This window comes from Ciconia boyciana, chromosome 11, assembly GCF_034638445.1.
Source record: "Ciconia boyciana chromosome 11, ASM3463844v1, whole genome shotgun sequence".
NCBI lineage: Eukaryota > Metazoa > Chordata > Aves > Ciconiiformes > Ciconiidae > Ciconia > Ciconia boyciana.
In genome coordinates, this window is record NC_132944.1 from 7,679,729 (window position 1) to 7,702,249 (window position 22,521).

A 22,521-nucleotide genomic window follows, 5' to 3' on the forward strand; every position below is an offset into this window, starting at 1 on the left:
CACATCTTTATTCTCACTGCCAGAGGCTTCGCTGGCCGGCCTCCTCGCCAGCACAGACATCGCCCCACCGATAATTTAAAAGCGTCGCCCCCCAGCATGGCGCAGGGTTGGCCACGGGGCAGCTGGGCTGGGGACGGGGACTCTGGGGCCGCGCTGCAGCTGGCAGGCCTGGGGCGATGGCGAGGGTCCGCCGAGCCCCTCACCGGCGCCGGGTCACGGCCCCCCCCGCACCCCCTATGGATATGTACATTATACAGAGCTACCCAGAGCAACACAACACATTAAAAAAGATCTACTCTTATATACAGTATTTATAAAAAGCATCCCAGCCTCCACCACCCCGGTAAAAAAATACGTCTCTTATGTACTTCGCCGCAGGACAGCCCTCCCCTGTGCTGCCGGGCTGCTGCCCCCACGCTGGGAAGGGAGGCGGGGGTGGGAGAGCCGCTCTCCGGGTTTTGGCATGGTGTGGGGTGTCCCGGCGGCATGGATGGATCAATGGATGGGTGGGTGGGAGAGGGCTGTGGGAGCCTGGGTGCTGGCCCTGGGTGCAAGGTGAGCAGGGCCAGCTTGGGTTCAGGGGGAGCCCATCACCCTGGTGTCTGGGCATGCAGACGGGGGGGCGGCTCCAGAGCCCCGAGCTGGCCCCCAGCGAGCGCTGCCCCGAGCCCCCCACGCCCCCCACCTGCGCCCCGTGGCAGGGCCAGGCCCTGGGCAGCGAAGCCGCAGCACGGGCTGGACGCCAGCGGGTGCCAAGCCCCCGGCGGGCACATCACCTCCCCAGATCAATGCGGCCAGTCCCCAGGCATGGCCTGGGGGTCACCAGGGTCCCATCCGTGGGCACCGGGAGCCAACCGTTCCCCCAGCAGGCTCAAGAGCAGCAGGCTGGGTCCCACCAGCCGTGGCGGCAGGACCACGCTCGCCTGCGGGGCCGGGGTGCGTCCGTGATGCTGGGGCCGCGGGGTGGCATCTCGCCAGGGACCAGGGGACGGCAGGGGAAGAGGGTAGGTGGCTTGGGCACAGGCGCTGCCAGGGGTCCGACCACTCCGCTGAACCCCAGGCCCCCACGGACACTGTTCCTCGGGGCTCTCGATGCTGTCTGGGGCGGCCAGGAAAGCGCCCCGGTCCTCGGCCCCCGCGGCAGGCAGTGCCACACACCCCTGGCAGTGCCCACTGCTGGCGGCTCTGGGTGTGCAGAGACGAGCTCCAGCTGACAGCCAGCTCCCGGTGAGGTAGGGCAGTATTATTCTCCCCATTTTACAGATGGGGAAACTGAGGTGCGGAGCAGGGAGGGTACCCACTGGAGCGGGGGGGGGACACAGCACCTGGCCCAGGCTCGCTGCCCCATCCCGGGCACAGGTCGGGGGGTCCCCGTGCCTGCCATGGCTCATGCCCCCCCCCCCACTGCAGGTGATGGGCAGCGACAGCAGAGGGTCCCCGGGGAAGCCCAGCGGGGCCGTGGCACGGGGCCTGAGCCCAGGGCGGGCTTTCCCTGGGGCACCGGTGGGTGGGGAGGAGGTTGGCATGGGCACACGGTGCCGGCTAGTGGCTGCCACCACTCTTCCCGCCCCCCGTGGCCCAGTCGATGATGATGAAGCTCAAGCTCATGATCATGAAGAGCACCCCGAGGAGGGCGAAGCAGGCAGCCTGTGGAGACAGGGCAGGGGGTCAGGGACAGCCAGGGCGACGGGGCTCCCAGCCCAGCCCCGGGACCCCTGTCCTTGTCCCTGTCCGTGTCCCCCCTGCCCGTGCTTACCAAGATTTTGGGGGTGGAGCGCAGCGGCTCCTTGTCCTTGGGCATGATGCGGATGTAGAAGATGGCAGGGAAGATGAAGATGAGGCAGGGAGCGGAGGTGGCACCTGGAGCAGACAGGGACAGAGCGGGCAGAGGCCCCCGCCCTGAGGCTCAGCCCTGCCAGCCCCGCTGCTGGGCCAGGTCCCGTCCCCCACCACCCCCCCCCCGGCCCTGGCAAAGCCTTCCAGGAACCCGGGGACGCCGTGTCCTGGCACTGTCCCCATGCCCCGCCCCGCAGCCGGCCTTGGCACCGAGCCGGGAACCAAGCCAGGGGAGCCCGGCTTGGTGGATCAAGGGAAATGCCCAGGGGAAGAGCAAGTGCCGGCCAGCAGCACGGCAAGCAGCCGGCACCACATTGCGGGAACCAGCCTGTCGGGACAGGGACGGGGCCGGGGGACAGTCCACACGCCACCTGGTCCTGGCATGGTGAGAAGGGGAAACCGAGGCACGGGGGGGGTCAGGCAGAGCCGAGAGCCGGGGCGGGCAGGGGCTGGCATGCTGCCCGCAACACCCAGCGCCCGAGGAGGGACAGGAGCAGGGCACTGCCACGCACCGATCATGCCGAAGATGCCGAGGATGGAGGGAGCGAAGATGACCAAGAGGTTGATGAAGGTCAGAAGGACCACGGCGATGGTGACGTGGCGGATCCAGCTGAAGTCCTTCCCTTGGAACAGCATCTGCTGGATGGCCCGGCGCACCTGGGGACAAGGACAGGGACAGGGTGTCACGCTCCATCCTTGGAGCCAGGGCCCATCCCGTCCCCGTCCCCACGGTCCTGCCAGCCCCCGTCGCCCCTTCCCCTGCCCCAGCCCTGACCCTGATGCCCCACTGGTCCCTGTCACCCCTTCCCAGCCCTGTCCCCATGGCCCTGCCAGTCCCCATCACCCCTGCCCCAGCCCTGTCCCCGACACCCAGCTGGTCCCCTTCCCCAATCCCTGCAGCCCCACCGATCCCTGCCGCTCTGTCCCCAGGCCTCAGCCCCATTGCTGCCTCAGTTTCCCCTCTCAAAGCCTGGTGCTGAAGCCCTGTGGCAGCCAGGGGTGGCAGTGCCACCTGGCATCCCTGCAGGGCCACTCACCGGGAAGAGGACGATGGGGACGGTGAGGGTGACAGCCGTCAGCACGGCCACCCGCACGCACAGTATGAGCACATCGAAGGGGTCCACCTTGTTGTACGTGTGCAGCAGCTCCGACTCCACGCGGCCTGTGGGCACCGGTGGGGAGCCGCTGGGTCAGACCCGGCACCACCACCGCCCCAGTGCCGGTGTGCCCGCAGGGCCCCCGGCCCCCTCCCCGAGGGCTCACCATAGAACGTGAGGTAGCCGAAGAGGGCGGCCAAGAAGTACATGAGGTACATGACCATGATGGAGATGTTGGAGATGCACTGCATCTTCTTCTTGGAGGGCCTGCGGGAGACGGCGGGCTCAGCATGGCCCCAGCCCACCCCGCTCCCACGGCACCCACCGGCACCGAGTGCCTAGCCGGTGAGGAGGGGTGATGCTGGAGCACCCTGGGGTGCGGTGAGGGGCTGGGTCCCCCTCCCCGAGCTGCGTGGTGGGTTGGATCACCCACCTCCAACCAACCAACCACCCACCCTGGGTCATAACACCCACCTCCCCGGTGGGATATCCCCCACCACCCACCCACCCATTCCAGGTTGTATCACCCACCTCCTGGGGCTGATATCACCCATCCCACGTCCTATCACCCACCACCCACCCAGGGTCGTACCACCCACCGTATCCCCTCATATCCCCATGATGCCCCGGCGCTGCCTTTGGGTGGGTGCCAGACAAAGCCCACCCCGCCCGTGGGTGCCCCCACCCAGGACTCACTCCTTCAGCTCAGTGTAGATGGGCAGGACCTCGGGGTGGCAGACGAAGGCGAAGGCCATGATGGGGATGGTGTATGCCGTCTGCGTGAGAGGAGAGCGGCTGAGCGCCGGGGGCCAAGCTGGTGGGTGCCGCCAGCACCGGGACCACTCGCCTTCATGGGGTGCACGGGGTGGGGGCTCACCCGGAGCCCCAGGGGTGCATCCTGGGCCCCTACCTGCGAGTTCAGAGTGAAGAAACTGGGGGTGCAGGTGCCCTGCTCAGGGGCGTGGAGGACAGTGTAGCCGTTCTGGTAGTCGCTGGTGCTGACGGGGGTGGCGTTGAGGCTGCCCGTGAGGTTCCCCCCCTGCTCAGGGAGCGGGCAGGGGATCTGGAACTTCTTATAGATGACCTGGGGTGGGGGGGACACGGGGATGGTCAGTGCCCAGTGCCACCACCCCCGGCACCGGCTGCCCAAGCCGGCACCGCACCCAGCAGGAGGGTGTCCCCATTGGGTCCCCTCTATGGGGCACCCTTTGCCGACGGTGCCCCGCGGCGATGCTGGCCCCCCGGCCTGCCCCTGCGAGGGTGGGCAGCAGGGCAGAGCCAGGCAGCGGCACACGGAGGGGCCACGCACGGTTCCCCCAGCCGGCACCCTCTCCCTTCCCCTTTCCACGGCGCTCAGCTCCTTCAGCCGAAAATAACCCAGCAGCATGACAGCACCGCCACGGCGTCTCCGCAGCCCGGAGCGCCTGCTGTCCCTGCTGTCCCCGCTGTCGCCGCAGCACACAGCCCAGCCACGCGCTGGTGGAGCCATGCATGCTGGCAGAAGGGATGCTTGGCATCCCAAGCCGCCGGCATGCGCCGGCAGGTGCTCACCGAGATGAGGAAGAAGGCCATACAGCTGAGGGAGAAGCCGCTGGCGTAGCCAAGGTAGCCTGGGGAGGGAAGAGAGCGGCCGGTGGGCGCAGGCAGGACCCCCATGCTGGCTGGGTGCCCCCTCCTTGCCCGCCACCCCCAAGCTGGCACCTGGTGCTGGACGCCAGTGCCACACGCAGCATCCCCCTGACTTACCCAGCTGCTTCATGAGGGCCAGGGGCAGGATAATGGTGACGGAAACCAGGATCACCAGGTAGTTCCCGTTCATGTACCAGTCCCTGGAAGCAGAGGGCCTGCTCACCGCCCCGCTCTGCTGGGGCATGGGAGGCACAGGCAGCCATTGCGGGGGGCTGCCTGCCATCCGTAGGGACCCCCCAGAGCTGGCAGCCCCAGGGACCCTGGAGCTGGCATCCCTGGCCCCCTGAGCTGGCGTCCCCAGGGATGCTGGCACCCCCAAGGCTGGCATCCCTGCTGTGCTAGCATCCCTGGGGACCCCTGAGGCCAGCATCCCTGGGGGGCCTTGAGCTGGGGTCCTGCCTACTCCCATAGCAGTGCACCCCCAAGGGCTAGAGCTGCTGCAGGCGGGCTGAGAACTGCTGTTCTCAGCACATGTTTGCCAGCGGGCAGTCTGGCAGCAGGAGGACGCGGGGACAAGGGTACCAGCACCTGCAAGGGGGCTCAGCCAGGTCCTCAATGACCCAGGTGGAGGGAGCTGCCCCCAGCCACCGGTGGGGCAGGAACCCTGCCCAGCCCCAGTCCTACGTGCGGTCGAGCACCCCAGAGCAGCTGGGACGCCCAGTCCCGGACTGGTGGAGGTCCCAGTGGCAGCTCTGCCCAGCATCTGCCCGGCTCTCACCCCCTGGGCTGCTGGGTGGGGACATGGGCACGGTGGGGGGGGGACCCATTCCCAACCAGAGCTCCCATCCCGCCCCCACAGCCCCGGGCTCTGCTCAAGGAGGAAAGCCTGATCACAAGGGGATGTGAGGAGCAGGGATTGGAAGTTCAGCCTGGTTTAATCCCACCTGGGGGTTTATTCAGCACTGTCAGTTATCAAAAATAGTAGTGGCTTAATGGCACTAAATCCCTGCCATGGGCTGCACAGCTGGAGACGAAGCCCCGGCGCCCGCAGAAGGCACTCACGTGGTCTTCTCCTCCAGGTTGAGGAAGGTCTGGATGACGAGAGGCACTTCGGATTTGACGATGTACAGGTAGCTGGACATGGCTGCGGGGCAGAGCGAGGTCGTGCTGTGCCAGCGTGCTCCGGTCCTGTGTACCCCCCCCAGATCCCCCCCCAAGCCCCGTCCTCACCTCCGATGTTCTGCAGTGTGATGGCAATGGCCGCAGCCAGCTTCCCCGGCGTGCCAAAGGCTCGGTAGCCCAGCTGCTCGTAGGCGCGGATGCCTGCGGGACGGGGAGCGGTGGCGGGGTGAGTGTCGGGAGGGGATGCCCCGGCACGGCCCCGCCGGGGACCTGGCACTCACCCACAATGCCGGAGGACTTGAGCAGCAGGTGGATGGAGTAGCTGGAGAGCAGGGCCACCGCCGTCAGGAGGAAGCTGCAGGAGGACAGCACCGTCACCAGCGGGTCACAGCACTGGGCTTGAACACAGCCGTGGGGCAAACCCCGCGCGGGCAGGCTCTGCCTGCAGGCAGCCGTCCTGGCAGGCCACCCGGCCCCTCGCCTCGGCACCGCCTGGGTGCTTACAAGGCGGGTGGGCTGCGGGGTGTGGACACCCCACAGCTGTGGGGCTGCCCCAGCCCTGTGGGTCCGTGTCCCCACGCCCAAGGGGAGCCGGCACCCACGTCCTTTGGGCCATGTGGGGAAATCTGGTCTTGTATTAAGGAAGTCAAGCCTTCATCATCCTCCTCCTCCCCAGTGGGGCACAGTGCCTGGCAGGGGCAGACAGGCTTGTGCCAGGGACAGGCATTGCTGAGGCAGTAGGACACCGGTCCCTGCGTCACCCCAAGCCAGGGACCCCTCTCTCAGCTGTACCTCTGGCACCCACCGATCCCCTTGGAGAAGCCTCCCACACCCAGATCCCCCCCAAGCCCCCGTGGGCACGCAGAGCTCACAGGAAGAGGATGATGCCGGTGTTGGCCATGGCATAGGCCAGCCCCAGGATGCCGCTGCCCATGATGGCGTTGCTCAGGTTGAAGACGGACATCCCGAAAGACGTCTTCCCTTCGAACTGCGCACATGAGACATGACGGGGAGGGGACGCACCGGTCACACCGGGAGCTGCCCCTGTCCTGCCGCCACTGCGGTGCCCGTGCCGATACTCACATCGGTGAAGTGCGTCTGCTTCTTCTCAGCGCCGTGGGGCAGGAACTCCTCCATCTCTGCCATGCCGGACTGGTTCTCCTCAAACCTGGCCACCGGAGGGAGGGGGGTGAGGCCGAAGCAGAGCTGGGGGCCGCCATGCCCCACCCTGTGCCCGGGCAGCGCCGGCTGGCATCGCGCAGGCAGGGAGCAGCTGGGAGGACACCCCTGGGGCACCGGCACCCCCTCTTGTCCCCATGCCTCTACCTGTCACCCGCCAGCGAGGGGACGGCGGAGGCAGTGAGCGCGGCCGTGTGCTTCCCGTTGGGCACCAGCTCCACCATCTCGGCCTGGAGGGGCACATCCGTGGCGTCCATGGTGGGGAGGTGGCTGGGCTCGCTGCAGGCTCTCCTTGGGCTCTGCAAGAGGGGGGCAACAGGGGTCCGGCTCTGGGCAGGAGTCCCTACACGTCCCTCACCCACTGGGGATGCTGGAGTCAGGCTCAGCACCGGCGCTGGTGGCACCACAGGGACAGGCACCCGGGGATGACAGGGTTGCCCGACCGGGCATCACCATGGCTGGGCTTCCCCCTTCTGCCTGCTCAGCACACAACGCCCGTGGAGCTCGCTCCAGCTCTGACAGCCCCGCAAAGGTCCCCAGCGGGGACTGTCCCCTCACCCAGCCAGCCGTCCCGCAGGCCACTCCGCAGGGTCTCTCTGCTCCCCTGCCCACAGCACAGTGCCAGCCCCGGAACCTCCGTCCCCAGCGCCTGCCCACCTCCACTCCCCTGCCCGCAGCTCTCAGCTCCGTGCCTCAGTTTCCCCTCCCGGAGATGGGTACCGACAGGCAAGGGGAGGCGTTTCAGAGGGCAGCTGGGGACAGGGCAGGGAGCTCGGGGACCCCCCAGCCACGCCGTTACATAAAGCCTGCGGCGCTGACCAGTGCGGAGGGCTCACCCGTGTCCCGCTGCCCAGGGCCGGCGCTGCCGGGGTGCCAAGGCAGGGGGCTTGGGGGCACGTCAGGGCTGGAGAAACGGAGCAGGAAAGAGCGCGGGGCCGGGAGACAGCTCCTTGGCAGGGGAAGGCGGCCGGGCTGCCGAGCGCGGGACGCCTTGGCACGCTGCACAAAGCCGCCTCTGTGCGAGCCCCGGCCCTCCCCGCCCCGCTGGGAAACGGCACAGGGTGGCTTTCTAGGGCAGGCTGGCAGCCGGGGCAGGGTCCCCTGCCACCCCCCGCCGCCCCAGGGGGGTTGGGGTCCTCCCCGTCCGGCCGGGGGTCTCCACCTCAGGGCCACAGGACAATGCCAGCCAGCCTGAGGCGAGGGCTGGCCAGGATGCGGCATGGTCCCTGGCCCCAGGAGGATGCTGCTGCCCCGTCACCCCGGTGCCCGGGGTCCCCACGGGGCGAGCAGGGGACGCACCAGTTTCTGTGCTCCCAGGGGACTGGTGGCCCCAGGGACCGGGCGAGTCTTCCCATGGCATTGCCAGGGCGGGGAGATGCCAGGGACAGCAGCCCCCCGGCACGCAGGGGAAGGATGCCACGGTGTGGCGTGGACGCCAGCACCTCTGGGCTCCCGAGCCGCTGCTCTGCCTATCCCTGCCCGTCCAGGCCGCTGAGGAGACCTGCCAGGGTCATCCCAGGCCACGCATCGGCTACCAGCAGTGCTGGCGGGGGCCGAGCCCCTAAGGCTGGCCCAGAGTGGGGGGTACACGGCTGGACCACCCCACCCGCGGCACCCAGCCTGGTGGGGAAACTGAGGCAGGGCACAGGACAGCAGGGACCAGAGCAGGGAGGCTCAGCCATGCGGGGGAAGAGAGGGAAGCGCAGGGCAGGCGCTGGGCGATGATTTATCCCCTCTGCTAGGCCTCCGCTTGGGCCAGATCCAGGCACGAACAAGGCTGCCAGCACGTCCAAACGTCGCTGTTAACTCTGCGCCTTCCCACCGCCACGGGCGGGCATCGCCGAACCCGTGGCTCCCGGTGCTGGGCTTGAGGGGGGCCGCCAGATCCCCGGCGCTTCATCGCCCCCCCCCCGAACCCCCCAGCGCTGCCGGGCTGCCCGCAGGCAGGGCTCCGCTGCATCCCACCGGCGGCGGGCAGGAGCTGCCCCGCTCCCCCTGCCCGCTCCCCCGCGGGCGCCGGGGAGGCTGGGCGCTCTCCTCTGCAGCCCCTTTCTTCTCCCAGGTTATAATTACACCTCGCCGGGCGGCTCAGGAAATACCAGCCTCTTCCCCCAAGCGCCTCTTGGAATAGCAAGCGGCACGGCCAGGCTCATTTTGCATGCACCGGGCTTAGCACCGCCACGCAGACGCTTCCTCCCGCCGGGCAGCGCTGGCACAGCCCTGGCACAGCCCTGGCACAGCCCCGGCACAGCCCTGGCACAGCCCCGGCACCGCTCGTCGCCACCTCCCAGGCCGGCCCCGGCCTTTGCCCCTCGGCCAGGGTCTCCCGGCGGCGGTGGCCAGGGAAGGGGGGGGAGATGAAAGGGGAGGGAATGAGAGACGCTTCGATCGGGCAGAGCGTGCCCTACCTGCCGCTGTTTGCCTTGCGATAAGGCTGGGCAGAACAGCAAATACATGGAGCGGCGGATGGCCCCGGGGGGGGGGGGGGGGTGGCGTGGGTCCCCCCAGGGCTGGGGGTGGCAGGTTCACCCCTGTCCCTGTGTGCCCACCTCAGTTGGGGACCCTCCGCTCCGGGCAAAGAGCATCTCCCCGGGGATCTTTTCCCACGGCCTGCCAGTCCTGAGAGCCCCAGCCCACCGCGGGGCTGCCGTGCCGCCACACGGATGGGATGCTGCCGTCCTCGCTGCCGTGTTGGGCTGCCCGTGTGCCGCCCAGCGTTGTCCCCCTCCTGACCGGCAGCCCCAGCGCCTGCTCGCCACCCTGATGGTGTGGGCACAGCCACGTGCATAGGCACAGAACCCCCCCGCTGTGGCACCCAGGGCCATGTCCCTGGGGGTGCTGAGCCAGCTGCACTGATTTCCCGGCGTGCGCCTCTCCGCTGCCTGCCAGCTCCGGGTGACAAGGACGACGACAGCCCCGCTGCACTGAGACCTCCCGCCTCTCCCAACCAGCCCCGGCTCTCCTGGGGGCTGCTCCTGCTGTCCCACTGCTCGGTGACACCAGGGACATTGTCCACCCCACCAACCCTCTGGCACGGCCAGGCAGCCCGGGCCAGGCCCCGGTGCTGTCCCGCAGCCCCCCCCGCGAGAAACGCCGAGCCGTATGCGTGGGGCGGCACGTACCCTCCCCACCGGCCACGTCTGCGCACCAGGAGAGGCTACGTTTGGTCTCGCACGCTGCGTCCCGGCCAGCACAGATGCCTGCCCCCCCCCCCGCTCGCCGGGATGGGGACACGTGTGTGGGGCAGCAGGGCTCCCAGATCCCTTCCCTGCCCTGGCAGCAGGCAGCCCTGGGCTTGCCCTGGCCCCCCGTCAGCCTTCCCGGGGGGCTGGGGCACTACAGCAGGGGATCTGATCCTGGAAGGGGCTGCATCTCACTGCCTGACACCTCGCTTCCACCCAGACTTTATTTAAAAGGTGGAAAATCCCAGCTGGGAGCAAGGCACAGCTGGGAGCAGGGGGGCCGGGACAGAGGAGCTCTGTCGGCAATGCCAGTGGGACGTGTGGGATGCGGGGTCCATCGCACCTGGCAGCATGGCAAGGAGGATGCCTATCACCCTGGGGAAGTCCGGCCCTTGTGCTGCACCGGTTACCCCGGTCAAGCCTCGGCACGGCACAGTCCCTGCCGGAGCACGCTGTGCCAGCGGGAGTACGGCACATAGGGGGACTGGCAACTGCTGCCCGCGCCACGCGGTGCCAGCCTGGGGTGCGACGACCCACTGTGTCCCCGCAGCCCATGACACCCGTCCGTGGGCACCCGCTGCTCTCACCCGTGGGGGACGAAGGCACCGGGTCTCCCTGGCAGCAGGTGGGTGCTCCCTGGGCCGGGGACCCCAGCAGGGCAGAGACCCCCCTCCCCATCGCCTCTCCCGCTGCAGATGAATCCTGGCTAATCCGCCCCAGCTGGGGCCGAGGCCGCGGGACTATTCCTGGTGGTAATCCGGCTTTAGCGCCAAGCCTGCCGCAGCTGCCGGCCTGCGTGCTCGCAGCCAGGTACCCCACTGCCGCTGGTGTGTGCCGGGGGGCCGGCAGCAAGGCCCCCCCGTCCGTGCCCGCCTGCCCAGACGGCTGTTCAGGTTTCAGCAGAGCTGGACACACAGAGGTCTCATGTTCCCTGGGGCTGTGCTGGTGACAGAGCCCTCCACAGAGACGGGCAGCATGGGCAAGCGGGCAGGGACACCAGCCGTGTCCCCCCACTGCCATCAGCCCCCAGCCCTGGGGATACCCCAGCACCGCTGCTGGGCACGGGGTGACCCCCAGCCTGGGGTCCTCGGTCAGTCCCCAGCACCACCGTGGGCACAGGGGTGTGCGGGCACATGGGCAGAGCTGGGGCAACAGCCTGAACCTTGGGGGTCCCTGGACATCACCTCCCCAGGGAGGCTGGCCCCAGCAGGGCAGGCACACGCAGTGGGGACCCCCCCACACCTCCCCTTGCTCCTCCACAGGGAACCCCCCCGGGGCGGCCCTGGGAGCCCAGGCACTGGGAGCAGAGCCAGCCCGACCCTGCGGGAGCCTTTCCCCCCCAGCACACACGGACATGGCTTTTGCCCTGACCTGCCTTCTGAAAACTAGCACCCCAAACCTGTTTTTAAACCTACGGCATTTCTCCCCCCCCCCACCTCCCAGCCAAGCAAAGGCAGTGCCATTGTCCCACCTCCCCCGGGGGCAGCGGGCACCCAGAAGGGCAAATCTGGCTACCCAGGGGCATGGCCTTGCACGTCAGCTTTGGGGTGAGGGCTCTAGGGTGCACCACCATGTGCACGGGGACACCGGCTGCCATGGGGAGGGACGACTGGAGACAACCTGCCCAATGCACGGCTGGAGAGGCTCTCTGGGTAGCCCTGCCGTAGACCCTCCCCAAACAGACCTGCTGGAGACCCTCATGAGATAGCCCCACCAGACAGCCGTGCCAGTCAGCCCCACTCATGGTCCCAGCTCGAGCTGAGCAGCATGGTCACCGCTCTTGGGCTCACCTAGCCCTGGGGCAACCTGGGGTTTCAGCCCCTAATACCACACCATGGCTCAGCCTCAGGCCAGGCAATGCCCCCGGTGCTCTGGCCAGGGCAGAACTGGCAGCAGCAAGGAGCAGGCGGCTCTCGAAGCCGCTGTCCTGGCTCGCAGGGCTCTGGTGGCACCTACACCTGCCCCGGCAGCTCCAGGCTGTCCCCGCCGCACTGCACGGGGAGCAGCGTCCACCTGGGGTCTTCCCTCAAAGAGCACAAGCGGCACCCATGTCCTTGGGGACAGCTCTGCCCAAGCCCGGGGACGTGCCCAGGCAGAGCATGCCGGCGGCTGGGCTGGCTCGTGGCCACCGGCCCCAGCACCGTCCCACAGCAATGGACATGCTAGGGTCTGGGACACACTGGGGAGGGGAAAGGCACCGCAGGGAAGGGGGTGGCGGAGCCAAACATCACAGGGGGGCCAGGGGGAGGGTTTTCCAGCACCGGAGCCATGGCGCGGCTCGGCCACGGCAATCCCCTGCCAGCCGCACACCCCAGGATGGGGCCACAGGGAGAGAGAGGGGCTACGGCGGGGGTACCAGCCACCACCATCACACCACGTCCCCCACACCCAAGCACCAGTACCGAGGCCAGCTGGGAAAAGCAGTGAGGAAACTGAGGCCAGGCAAGGGGAGCCATGCCCAGCACCGGGACAGCCGAGCCGCCGCTGCCACAACGTGGTGTGGAAGGAAGGGGCTGAGCCCGTGGCAGGACAAGCCAGGCAGCAGAGGCAGCTGGCAGCATGGGGATGGGGACAGGGTGGGCACAGCACAAGGCCGGTGGCACCCAGCGTGGCTCTGGAGGAGGCCAGGTGAGACAGCAGCTTGAGCCCAAAGCAGCTCAGCTGGCTCTACGCTTGATGTTGGGTTTTGCTTTAAACTTAAAGCCAACGCACTGCCCATCAGGAGCTCAGGGCTACCCAGGGTGGAGGGTGGCACAGATGGTGGCACTGCAGGCACTGATGGGCAGGTAACACCTGAAAAAAACATGTTAGGTTTTCTATCACACCTCTGGAGATGCATTTCGCCTTGGAAGCGAGATGCTTTCCAGGAGTTCCCACTCTCTGAAATACACCCGGCCTTGACGGGACAACACCAAGGGCTCGATGGCAAAAAATCCAAGCTGCCATTTGCTGCAGCCAGCACCGGGGACACTGGCTGCAGCCGTGGCCTCACGTGCCTCCTGACACCTTGACACCCCCAGCACAGCACCCCATCCCAAACAGGGGCCACAACCTGCCCAAGCCCCCAGGACCGCCACTGCTCCCGGCCCTGCCGCCCTTGCCATTGGGCCACCCCACCAGCTTGGCGTGTCCTCCCCAACCCCGGGGACAGCAGGACCACGCTGGCTGTTCCCCCGCCGGCACAGAGGACCCAGCCAGCCCTGGACCTGCGTCACTGGCTGGGGAGGCGTGTGGCAGTTGAGACCCACACGGCGAGGAGGGCCGGCGGCACGGGGGGCCCGTCCCGTCCCCAACCCACCTCTGTTTTCTCAAGGGCTGCGTTTCCAAAGGAGCCCGTGGGATCCCGCTCCTTCCCCCCGTCCCCGCTCGCCAAGGAAAATAGGCTCTGCCGGTGCCTGTTTGTTTGCCGTGGCTGCGGCCCCGGCGTGTGATTACAGCTGCAGCACGGCCGGGCGCTGCGGGGCCCTTTGCGCCTCGGCCAGGCTCCCCCACGGTGCTGGCTCCCCCCCACGCCGCCCCTGGGCCGGCTGGGGTGCCCCCGCTGCCCCCCAACATCCCTGGCCACCGGAGCCAGGGCACGCGGGAGCTCGGTCCCTAGGGGACTGGGCAGCATCACGGGGCACGGAGGGCTTTCTCTGGGGTGCCCCCACAAAGCCAGGGAACGAACGCATGCCGGTGGCCGGCAGCAGGGACCGGGCAGGTCTAACGGCTCGGCTTGGGCCAGATCCAAACACCAGTGGAAAATTCCCCATCTCCTCCGCGGCGTCTCGGCGCAGACGTGCCCTCCACCGCCAGCCGGGGCTCAGCCCTGTGCCGGGGCTGTACCTCCCCTCCATCCCACCTGCCAGGCACTTGCCCGTGCCCATGCCACCACAGAGCTGGCCGCCGGCACAGGGAGCCCAGGGCCAGCAGCCGCCTGCCGTGCCTCAGTTTCCCCTTGGGGAGGGTTTCTCTCCAGCGGGACATTTGCAAGCTGCCCTGGGCAGAGCAGGCCGCCATGCCGGCTGACATGGGACACACGTGGCTGGCAGGAACGCAATGTGCCGCCTGCCTTTCTGCACTGCCATCCCAGCCAGCCAGGCTCTATAAATACCCCGGCCTGGGGAAGCACCGCACGCAGGGCCAAGCTGAGCCCCGGCAGCGCCCGTGGCAGCCACCATCGCTCTCCCTGGCCGTGCCCCCCGCCGCACACCGCTCCTCGCCCCAGCACCCTGACACCCGATCCCGGCCGCGACCGCTTCCAGCCTTAAGAAACATATGTCATTCCCACGGGCGGTTAAAAATTAAAGTAGAAAAACGGGAAAGAAAAGGAGGTTTGGGGGCTGGTGTGATTATTATTATATACAAAGCGGGCGGCGGTGCCGAACCCCCCCGGCACCGCGCCACAGGCAGGAGCTTTGCCTGGGCGTTAGGGTGGAAAGGCGGCAAGGCAGGGCTCTGCCTTCCCTCTGCCCTCGCAGGATTTGTTACCCACCCGTGGGAGGGTTTCAGCAGCTGGAGAGGGAAGCGGCAGGAGGAAAGCAAAGCAAACAGCACCGGGGCGCTGCCACCTGCCAGGGCTGCCCGAGCCCCGGAGCCTTGCCCCGGTGCTGCCGGGGGCGGCGGGGACAGTTGTCCGGCCCCGGGAGGGGGAGGAGGGGAGCGGGGGACTGCGGGGAGCGGCGGGAGGAGAGCAGGGCCCGGCGGGGGCGAAGGGAGATGGGTCGGGGGGGGGGGGGGGCTAGGATGGGGTGCCGGGGAGCGGGGGGACGACTAAGGGGAGGCGAGGGGTCCAAACCCCGGGCAGCCTTCAGCCACGGAGTTTTCCGGAGGAGAAGGCAAAAAGCAGGGGGTTGCATGCAACTGGGGAGACTGGGAGGGAACTGGGGGGGGGGGACTTACCTGCCCCCCTCTCCGGCGGTGCCTCTGCTGCGGGCTGGGGCGAGCAGCCCCCGGTGGCCAGCCCCGCGGTGCCGCGGATTAGAGACTATCCTGCGGCCGTAATCCCGGCGGAGACGGAGATTAAACCGGAGCCGAGCCCGCCCCCAGCGCGGCGGCTCCCAATCTCCGCGCCGCCGGGACAGCGTCAGGGGTAGCGCCGGGGAGGGACCGGCCGCGGCGGGGGAGGGCACCCGGCCCCGGCCCCCGCCCCGACCCCGCCTCGCCCGCCGCCCCATCGGCCCTCGCCGTCCCTCCGAGTGTCGCCGCCCCACCGGGCATTGGCGTCTCACCGGGCACGGCCACCCCCCGGGGACCACATCACCCACCCCCCGGGCACCACCCACCCCCCGGGGACCACCCACCCCCCGGCGACCACATCACCCACCCCCGGGCACCACCCACCCCCGGGGACCACCCACCCCCGGCGACCACATCACCCACCCCGGGCACCACCCACCCCCGGGGACCACCCACCCCCGGCGACCACATCACCCACCCCCGGGCACCACCCACCCCCGGGGACCACCCACCCCCGGCGACCACATCACCCACCCCCGGGCACCACCCACCCCCGGGGACCACCCACCCCCGGCGACCACATCACCCACCCCCGGGCACCACCCACCCCCGGGGACCACCCACCCCCGGGGACCACATCACCCACCCCCGGGCATCAGTGTCCCACTGGGCATGGGTACCTAACCGAGCATCCCACCTCACTGGGCACGGCCACCCCACCGGGTGTCGGTGCCCCCCCCGGCACAGCCACCCCCGGGGATCACATCACCCACCCCCAGCCACCACCCACCCCCCGGGCATCAGTGTCCCACTGGGCACCGGTACCTAACCGAGCATCCCACCCCACCAGGCACGGCCACCCCACCGTGTGTCGGTGCCCCACCAGGCACAGCTACCCCACTGGGTGCCAGTGCTCCACCAGGCATCACCACCTCACCAGGCCCTGCTGCCCCACCGGGCATCGCCACCCCACCGGGCATCGCCACCCGGAGCACCCAGGGGCCGCTGCTGGAGGCCAGTGGCCGGCACACAAAGCAACGGGGCTGTCACAGTTGCTCTAATGTAACCTGAAGGGCTAAATCCAGCAGGCGCCGAGCACAGGCACTGGGTCTTCTCTCCTCTTAGCGAGGGGCAGAGTCACCCAAAGGCCGGGGAAGATCCTCCCCAGCTCCCCCCACAGCCAGACTCTCCCCCCGGCCTGGGAAGCTCAAGCCACCCCCACATTAAGCCAGCCCAGCTGGCTGCCCTGCTCAGGGGTGCCTGCTGCCCTTGCGGTGGCCGCCCCGGCACCTCCGAACACTAGGAGCAAACAATCCACGTGGGATCATCTCAACGTGGCCCAGAGTGGGGGGACACCCCCAGTCCCCTCCTCTGGTCTCCATCAAACTTCCCCATTTGAGCTGAAACACCTCTTTTTTTCATGGAGACCAAATTTTGGGGTCTATCCCCACGAAAGTGCCCCAAAGAGGAAACGTCTTCTCCCAAGGGCATCCCGTGCGCTGCGGGGAGAGCCAGGAGCTCCTGGCCAGCCACCAGCCGTGTCCCCACAGGTTCCCTGCCCCTTCCAAAGGGCTGTCACCCCCAAACCGCCTCCTGCCCTGCTCAGCAGTGCACCCTGCTCCTCTGCCCTGCCTGGCTTTTACTTCGGAGGAAAATCTTTGGGGCCCACGCCACGGCGAGTCAGCCCTGCATAGCCGCCGCACGCATGTTGGCAGGACGGCTCCGCGCGTTGCTGGAAGGCTTTATTTGTGTTACGCATATCTTTCATAAATCCTCGGGAAGCCTCAGGCAGCCTGGGATGGAAACGGCTCCGCCGGCCGGCAGCGAGCGTCGCCATTGGGCTGGGAGGAGGAAAACGTCCCCTCGCCCCATCGGCAGCAGTGGCACCCTCTCGTCCGGCCATCGCGGGACGTTAAATATTCAGTGGCAGCTCTGCCCTCGCGCTCCCGGCAATCCCGCGGCTCCTGTTACTGCTGTTCTCCTTTGGCTGGAGACATCCATTAACTAATTTCTAATAACAGCAGCATGCGTAAGTGCTGAACCAGCGCTGGCTGGCACGCTGGGGGACCAGAGGCAGCCAGGTTTGGCAGGGTGGCGAGGGGGGAGTTGGAGGCACCCAGAGCCGTGGGCATGGCTGGGCTCAAGCCATCTGCTTAACCCTTCCCCTGCCCCAGCGCAGGCGGGCACCAGCCACGTGGCACTGGTGCGGAGACGTCCCGGGAACGGGCGGCAACACACCTCGCTGGGAGCTGTAAAAGGAGGCCGAGAGCTGCCGCCCTGTAAGCAAACACGGCACAGGCAGCAAACACGGCACGGGGACAGGCAGCGCGGCCCCGTGGCACGGGGTGCAGTGCCTGCCGGCGGGGCAGGCATGCCGGGGGGCCACGGTGCAGGCAGCAACTCAGAGCCTGCCGGCTCCTTCCCAGCCTCCAAATGCTGCCCTTCCCCTTCTCCTGCTAGCACAAATGAAGCCATGGCCCCTTTTTATCGTCCCCTCTCTTGTCCTCCGGAGTGTGACACCCTTCTCCATCATTTCCCTCTTTTCAGCTGGGCAGAGGAGATGGCCACGCCATCCCCACCGTGCCCAGCTGAAGCTTTGCGGAAAATCAAAGCAGTGAGAAGCAGAGGAGGGAAAGGGAGCGAAGACCTCCCCAAACCTCCCAGAGCCTGGCTCAATGGGTCCCCGCACCCTGCAGCCGGCACGCAGCAGCTCCAGCCCCACGCAGCCAGGCTGGCCACGCAGGGGGGAGCTGGCACGGGGACCTGTCCCCTCGCCGCGGCCGGGCGCTGCCAGGGAGAGGGGTGGGCTAAGACCCTCCTCTTGGCCCCCTGAGCCCCCCGGCCGACGGTGCTTCCCCGGCACAGCCCAGGGCAGTTTCTCTGCTGGCTCTGGCGGTGTCAGGCCTGTGTCTGGGCTCCAGCAGATTGCGAAACTGCAGCTGTGCGGTTTTCTCCGCCGGCTGGAAAGTTTGACGCCGGATTCCCGGATGTGAGGAGCCTTCGGGGGAGCGTGGCATGGCGCGTCCCGCCGGCAGCATCCTGCCTCACCGGTGGTGGGGAGCTGAGCGCTGTGCCGGCTGTGCCGTGCCACAGCCCTCGCCCGCAGCCCACCCCTGTGCGGTTTGCCTTCTCACCAATCCTCCCAGCCAAAAGCTGCCCTATATTTTATACTTCAGCCACACTCGGAGATCAAGCAGACTAAAGTGATAAATCCCCTTGGCTTTGAGAGCATCGCAGCGTGGGATGAGGCCGGCCAGGACCCAGCCACGAAGGAGTGGGTGCCATGCATGGCCAGGGCGTGCTCTCCTTGTCATGCTTGGTTTCCTCGCGTGGCCTCTGCGCCTGCTGCCTGCTGCTGCCTGCCACTGCCCGCTGTTCCCAGGGCTGAGATGGGAGATGGCAGGAAGATATGGCAGAGATAACGGTTATATCTGCAGCCCAAGCAGTGTGTCCCCCCCGCCGCCACCGTGGCCTCTCAAGCAAGAAGCCTCCCGGAGCTTGTCCTTGCCGGGAACATGCCAGCGGGTCCCTCTGGCCCCTGGCACCAGCCATCCCGCAGGCATGGCCCCAGCACCCAGCAGGGGCTCTGAGACCCCCCTGCTCCCCCAGCCCCATCACCAGGGAGCAAGCAAGGCACGACAGGGGACGGGAACGCCGGTGGCAGGAGGAGAGGGATGCCGGCAGCCGGCAGCGTGGGCTGGGGGGACTCCAGGGTGACACCTGCCCGAGGCTGTGTCCAGGGCAGGACCGTTCTTCCCCCCAGCCACCCCCCCCACAGAAGCCCCCCGATGACGGCAGCATGGCGCCTAGCCCACTCATGGCACCTTCCCTCGCCCTTGACTGCTGCCTCCCTCGCGGCACACGCTGTCATGTGGCAGGGCACAACAACAACAAGAACTAATTGGTTAATGCGATTTCAAAACATGATTTGCAATTATAACTCACCAGAGAGCATTCAATGATCCCGCACGTCAGGAGAGTGGGTTTTTCTCCTTCGTTTGTTCCTGGAACCTCGAAACCAATTAACTTTACAGAAGCCAGAAGCAAAGCGCTGCTCAGCAGACCTGAAGGGTGGGTTATCTCTGCGCTCAATCGCTTCCCTGCCAAGCGCAGCACCGGGAACCAAGGACCCGAGGACGAGCCCCGGGGTAACCCTGCCACTTCTCCCCACAGCACTGCAGGGTTTGGAGGGGGGTCCCAGGGTCCCCCAGCTCCTGCAGACCCCACCGGGACTCTGGTCCCATGCAGGCTCCTCCAGCTCCCAGCCATCAAGCACCAAGTCCACTTGGAAGCACTTGAGGGCAGGAGGATACCCTGAGCCTTAAGAGATGGGGACAAACTGTTCCTGTTGGCGTAGGGAGACCATCCCCTCTGTCACCTCCGGAGGTGCCAGCAGCAGCCTGCTCATCTCTGCCACCCAGGCAGGGCTGCCGTGTCCCCGCTGTCCCCGCTGGCAGCACCCACAGCCCCACCAGGGCCAGGGGCTTTGCTCCCGTGGGCTTGCTGTCCTGCAGCAAGGGCTTAAATGCCTTTAAGGCAATTAAGCAAGGACTTAGCAAGGACTTTAATGCCTTTAAATGCAACTTAAATGCCTCTAAAGCCAAACAAGCGCAAGTGGCCGTGATGCTCCCAAAATGTCTGGCACCCAGTGCCCCGCTCTGGGGCAGCTTCTCTGGGTCTTGGCCCGTTTCCCCAGTGTCCCCAGTTGCTGGGCTCCATTGCTCCCCACATCCCACTGGAAAGCATGGGCATGGGGCCGGCAGCATTTTCGCTCGAGCGGGCAAAGAGGTGTTGGGTACCAGCTGCTGGAGGGATGCTCTGGCAGCTGTCCCTCAGGGGGGTGCCAGGGCCCCACTCTGCTGGGGACCCCTGCTCACAGGGGGACCTGCCAGCCCACAGGGGACACTCCCACATGCACAGGGCCTGAGGCTCTCTGGGCCATGAGCTGCCCTCCACCAGGTCCCCGAGCCCCGGGGACCTCCATCCCACAGATCCTGCGCTGCAGCCGCCCAGGCTCCCCGGTGACGGGGAGGGAGCCCACGCAGCCCCCAGCGCGTCCGAGGAGGGACAAGGCGATGCTGGCAGTGCAGGACAGCCAGGCTGGGCTGCCCTACACCCCAAAACCCGCCTGGGGGCACGGCCAGACCCCCAGCCAAATGCCCCTGGGATGCCAGGTCCAGGCCCAAGCCACAGGCGGGGCAGGCAGTTAACGTTTAGCAGAGCAGGAGCAGGGTCCTGGCATGGGGCAGCGGAAGGAAATGTGGGGCAGTGCCGGGGGGTCTGCAGCACCCGGGGAGGGTGGTCTCCTATTCAAACCCAAGCTTCCCAGCAAGCTGTCACAAGCACGGAGCCGGCTGGGGGAGTCCCAGGGGGGGCCAGGCGCGCTGCCCAGGGCCCGGGCAGTGGGGCGGCAGATGGCTGGGGAGCTGGGGACCGGGGAGCAGGGGAGGACCAGGGACGCCTTTCGGCCCAGATGACTGTAGCATCCTTGTTTAAAAGATATAAATAACTGGGCCAAAAACAGAGACGTGGCCACAGCTGTGTCCCTCCTCTCCCCGGGGGGCGGCGGTCAGGTCCAGAGCCGGCCCAGGAGCAGATACGGCTCGTGCGGCCCCGGTGAAGCCGCGGTCTGCTCCGGCTCCCCGCGGGAGGCACCGGCGGGGCCGTGCCGGGCCCCCACCCTCGCCAGGGTGACTGGCAGTCCCGGGGCCAGACGGCGGCACAGGGTCCTGCTGGGTGTGATCTGGCCACGAGGAGGAGAGGGGATAAAGGCCCTTTCATGGCCCGCCGGGATTCAACAGGAGAAGCACAAAAGGACGTGCTGGCGCTCAGGACCGAGGCTGCCACATCCCCCAGCACTGGGGTGCCCAAGCTCCTGCAGCGGTGGGACGCAGGGGGAGGCCACCCCAACCAGGGGGCAGCCAGGGCACGGTGGGTGCCGGGGTCCCGGCAGGCACCCCAGTCCCTGCCGGAATTGCCCAGCCTTGTGCTTGGGTGGGCTGAGCCTGGCACTGTTTCAGGCCGGGCAGCACTGGCATGGTGGCCCCCTCCACGGTTGGGAAAGCCCTGGGGCGGCTGCCCCTCTCCCTCCCCTCCGAGCTGGCCGACAATTGGCTGCCCGGGGGACGCCGGCCTTGATCCGCATGGCTGGCCGTCCCCACGGCCGAGCAAACAGAGAGGAAAACAGCCCCAGCCGGCCCCCACCACCACCGGCATGCAGCCAGGCACCTGGCACCCCCGGCACTCCCGTCACCGGGACCCCCGCCGCCAAGCAGGGCCGGCAGCACCACCCTGCCCGGAGATGCCGGGGGGGTTAACAGCACCGACCCGCCTGCCCCGCCACTGGGAAGGAGCCCAGGGGCTGCAGGGCCTGACCCAGGAGGAGGCAGCGGGAGCCGGCAGCAGCATCCACCCCGCTGGCAAGAGGGGCTGTGCCGGGGCGGCCCATGTGGCGGGGAAAGTGCCGAGGTGCAGCCGGGGTGGCCCCGCAACCGCTGGCCCCGGGTGTGGGGCAGTCCCTCCTTGCCCACTTCAGGGGTTGGCTCGCCCGGTTCATGTTTGCCATGGGGCTGGGCCGGTCCCCGGGGGGCTGCGGGCCAGCCGGGGCCAGCCGGTTGGCGGCGGGCAGCCAGCATGCGCCAGGGGCACGTGCCCTGGCCCTGCCCAGCCGCCCCGCATGCTCCCCCGACAGCCCCATTCCCTGAAACCCATCGGCAGAGCACGGCGCTTCACGGAAATCCCCCCCGCCAGCCCCCTTCCCGGAGGTCCTCCACCAGAGAGGCACCCCGCTCCCGCCAGAAGCCAGGGAGATGCCGGAGGCCGGCTCCGGCCCCGTTTCCCCCCCGGCGCACCCCACGCCACCCAAAGCCCCCCCCCGCCTGCTCTGCGGCACCCCCGGGACCCCCACCCTGCCTGCGGGCAGCAGGTCCCACCCATCACCAACAGCGGGCTCGGCTGGCCGTCGGAAGCGCAGCCGAGACGGCTGGGATGGGCACGGGGGACACGGCCACGAGCGGCAGCGCTCGCGGTGGCACCGCGGCCGGAGTGGGGATGGGGACACTGCAGCTCCGGCCGGTCCGCGGAGAGGACGGGCTGTGGGTGCCAGGGCACAGGTGCCTGCTCCAGCTCCGCCGGCTCTGCCGAGAGCGCTGCCCGCTCCCCGCCCTGCCGCCGGCAAGGTGAGCGTGGTGCCGTGGCCGTGACCGGCCAGCCCCGCCGCCCCCGCCGCCGGCCAGCCGCTCCCGGTTCCCGCCGGCTGAAGCGACGGGCACGGTGCTGGTGACCCCGCACTCGGCCCGCGCGGGGACACCGCCGTCCCCTGACGGCTCGGGCAGGGGCGGCCTGCCCGCGCCCCGCACTCACCCCGGCCCCGCTGCCGGACAGGAGCAGGGCCAGGCCGCTTGCGCCGCGGCCGGTGGCGGCCCTGCCCCGCCACCCGGTCACGGCGAGGAGAGGGGCAGGAGCCCCGGCACCGGAGTGCCCGCACCAGCCCCACAGCAGGACCAGGCCCAGCCTGCCCCACATGGGGCCCAGGCCGC

At 68.4% G+C, this 22,521-nt stretch overlaps 1 protein-coding gene across 2 annotated transcripts; it reads right to left on the reverse strand.

Moving 5' to 3' along the window:
- Positions 1–22,521, reverse strand: SLC38A3 (solute carrier family 38 member 3). 2 transcript variants are annotated; one of them, XM_072876277.1, is made up of 16 exons: positions 22,346–22,521; positions 7,011–7,162; positions 6,768–6,852; positions 6,557–6,672; positions 5,966–6,039; positions 5,793–5,885; positions 5,625–5,706; positions 4,680–4,762; positions 4,485–4,543; positions 3,844–4,017; positions 3,630–3,709; positions 3,100–3,200; positions 2,874–2,998; positions 2,349–2,493; positions 1,757–1,860; positions 1–1,647 (listed from the first exon to the last, which is right to left on the reverse strand). In XM_072876277.1, exons 1-16 carry the CDS (start codon positions 22,505–22,507, stop codon positions 1,543–1,545), a joined length of 1,740 nt encoding a protein of 579 aa, XP_072732378.1. In that variant the 5' UTR covers positions 22,508–22,521; the 3' UTR covers positions 1–1,542. The 2 variants fall into 2 exon arrangements, with proteins under 2 accessions (XP_072732378.1, XP_072732379.1); XM_072876278.1 differs by lacking the exon at positions 22,346–22,521 and adding an exon at positions 14,927–15,124.

Excerpts from the sequence above, each read along its gene's own strand:
- SLC38A3 (XM_072876277.1), bottom strand. The coding sequence starts at position 22,507 with ATGTGGGGCAGGCTGGGCCTGGTCCTGCTGTGGGGCTGGTGCGGGCAC. Across the intron at positions 6,040-6,556 it reads ACCGGCATCATCCTCTTCCT|CTTCCTCCTGACGGCGGTGG; the intron begins GTGAGCTCTGCG and ends GTCCTCCTGCAG. Across the intron at positions 2,494-2,873 it reads TCCCCATCGTCCTCTTCCCG|GTGCGCCGGGCCATCCAGCA; the intron begins GTGAGTGGCCCT and ends CCTTGTCCCCAG.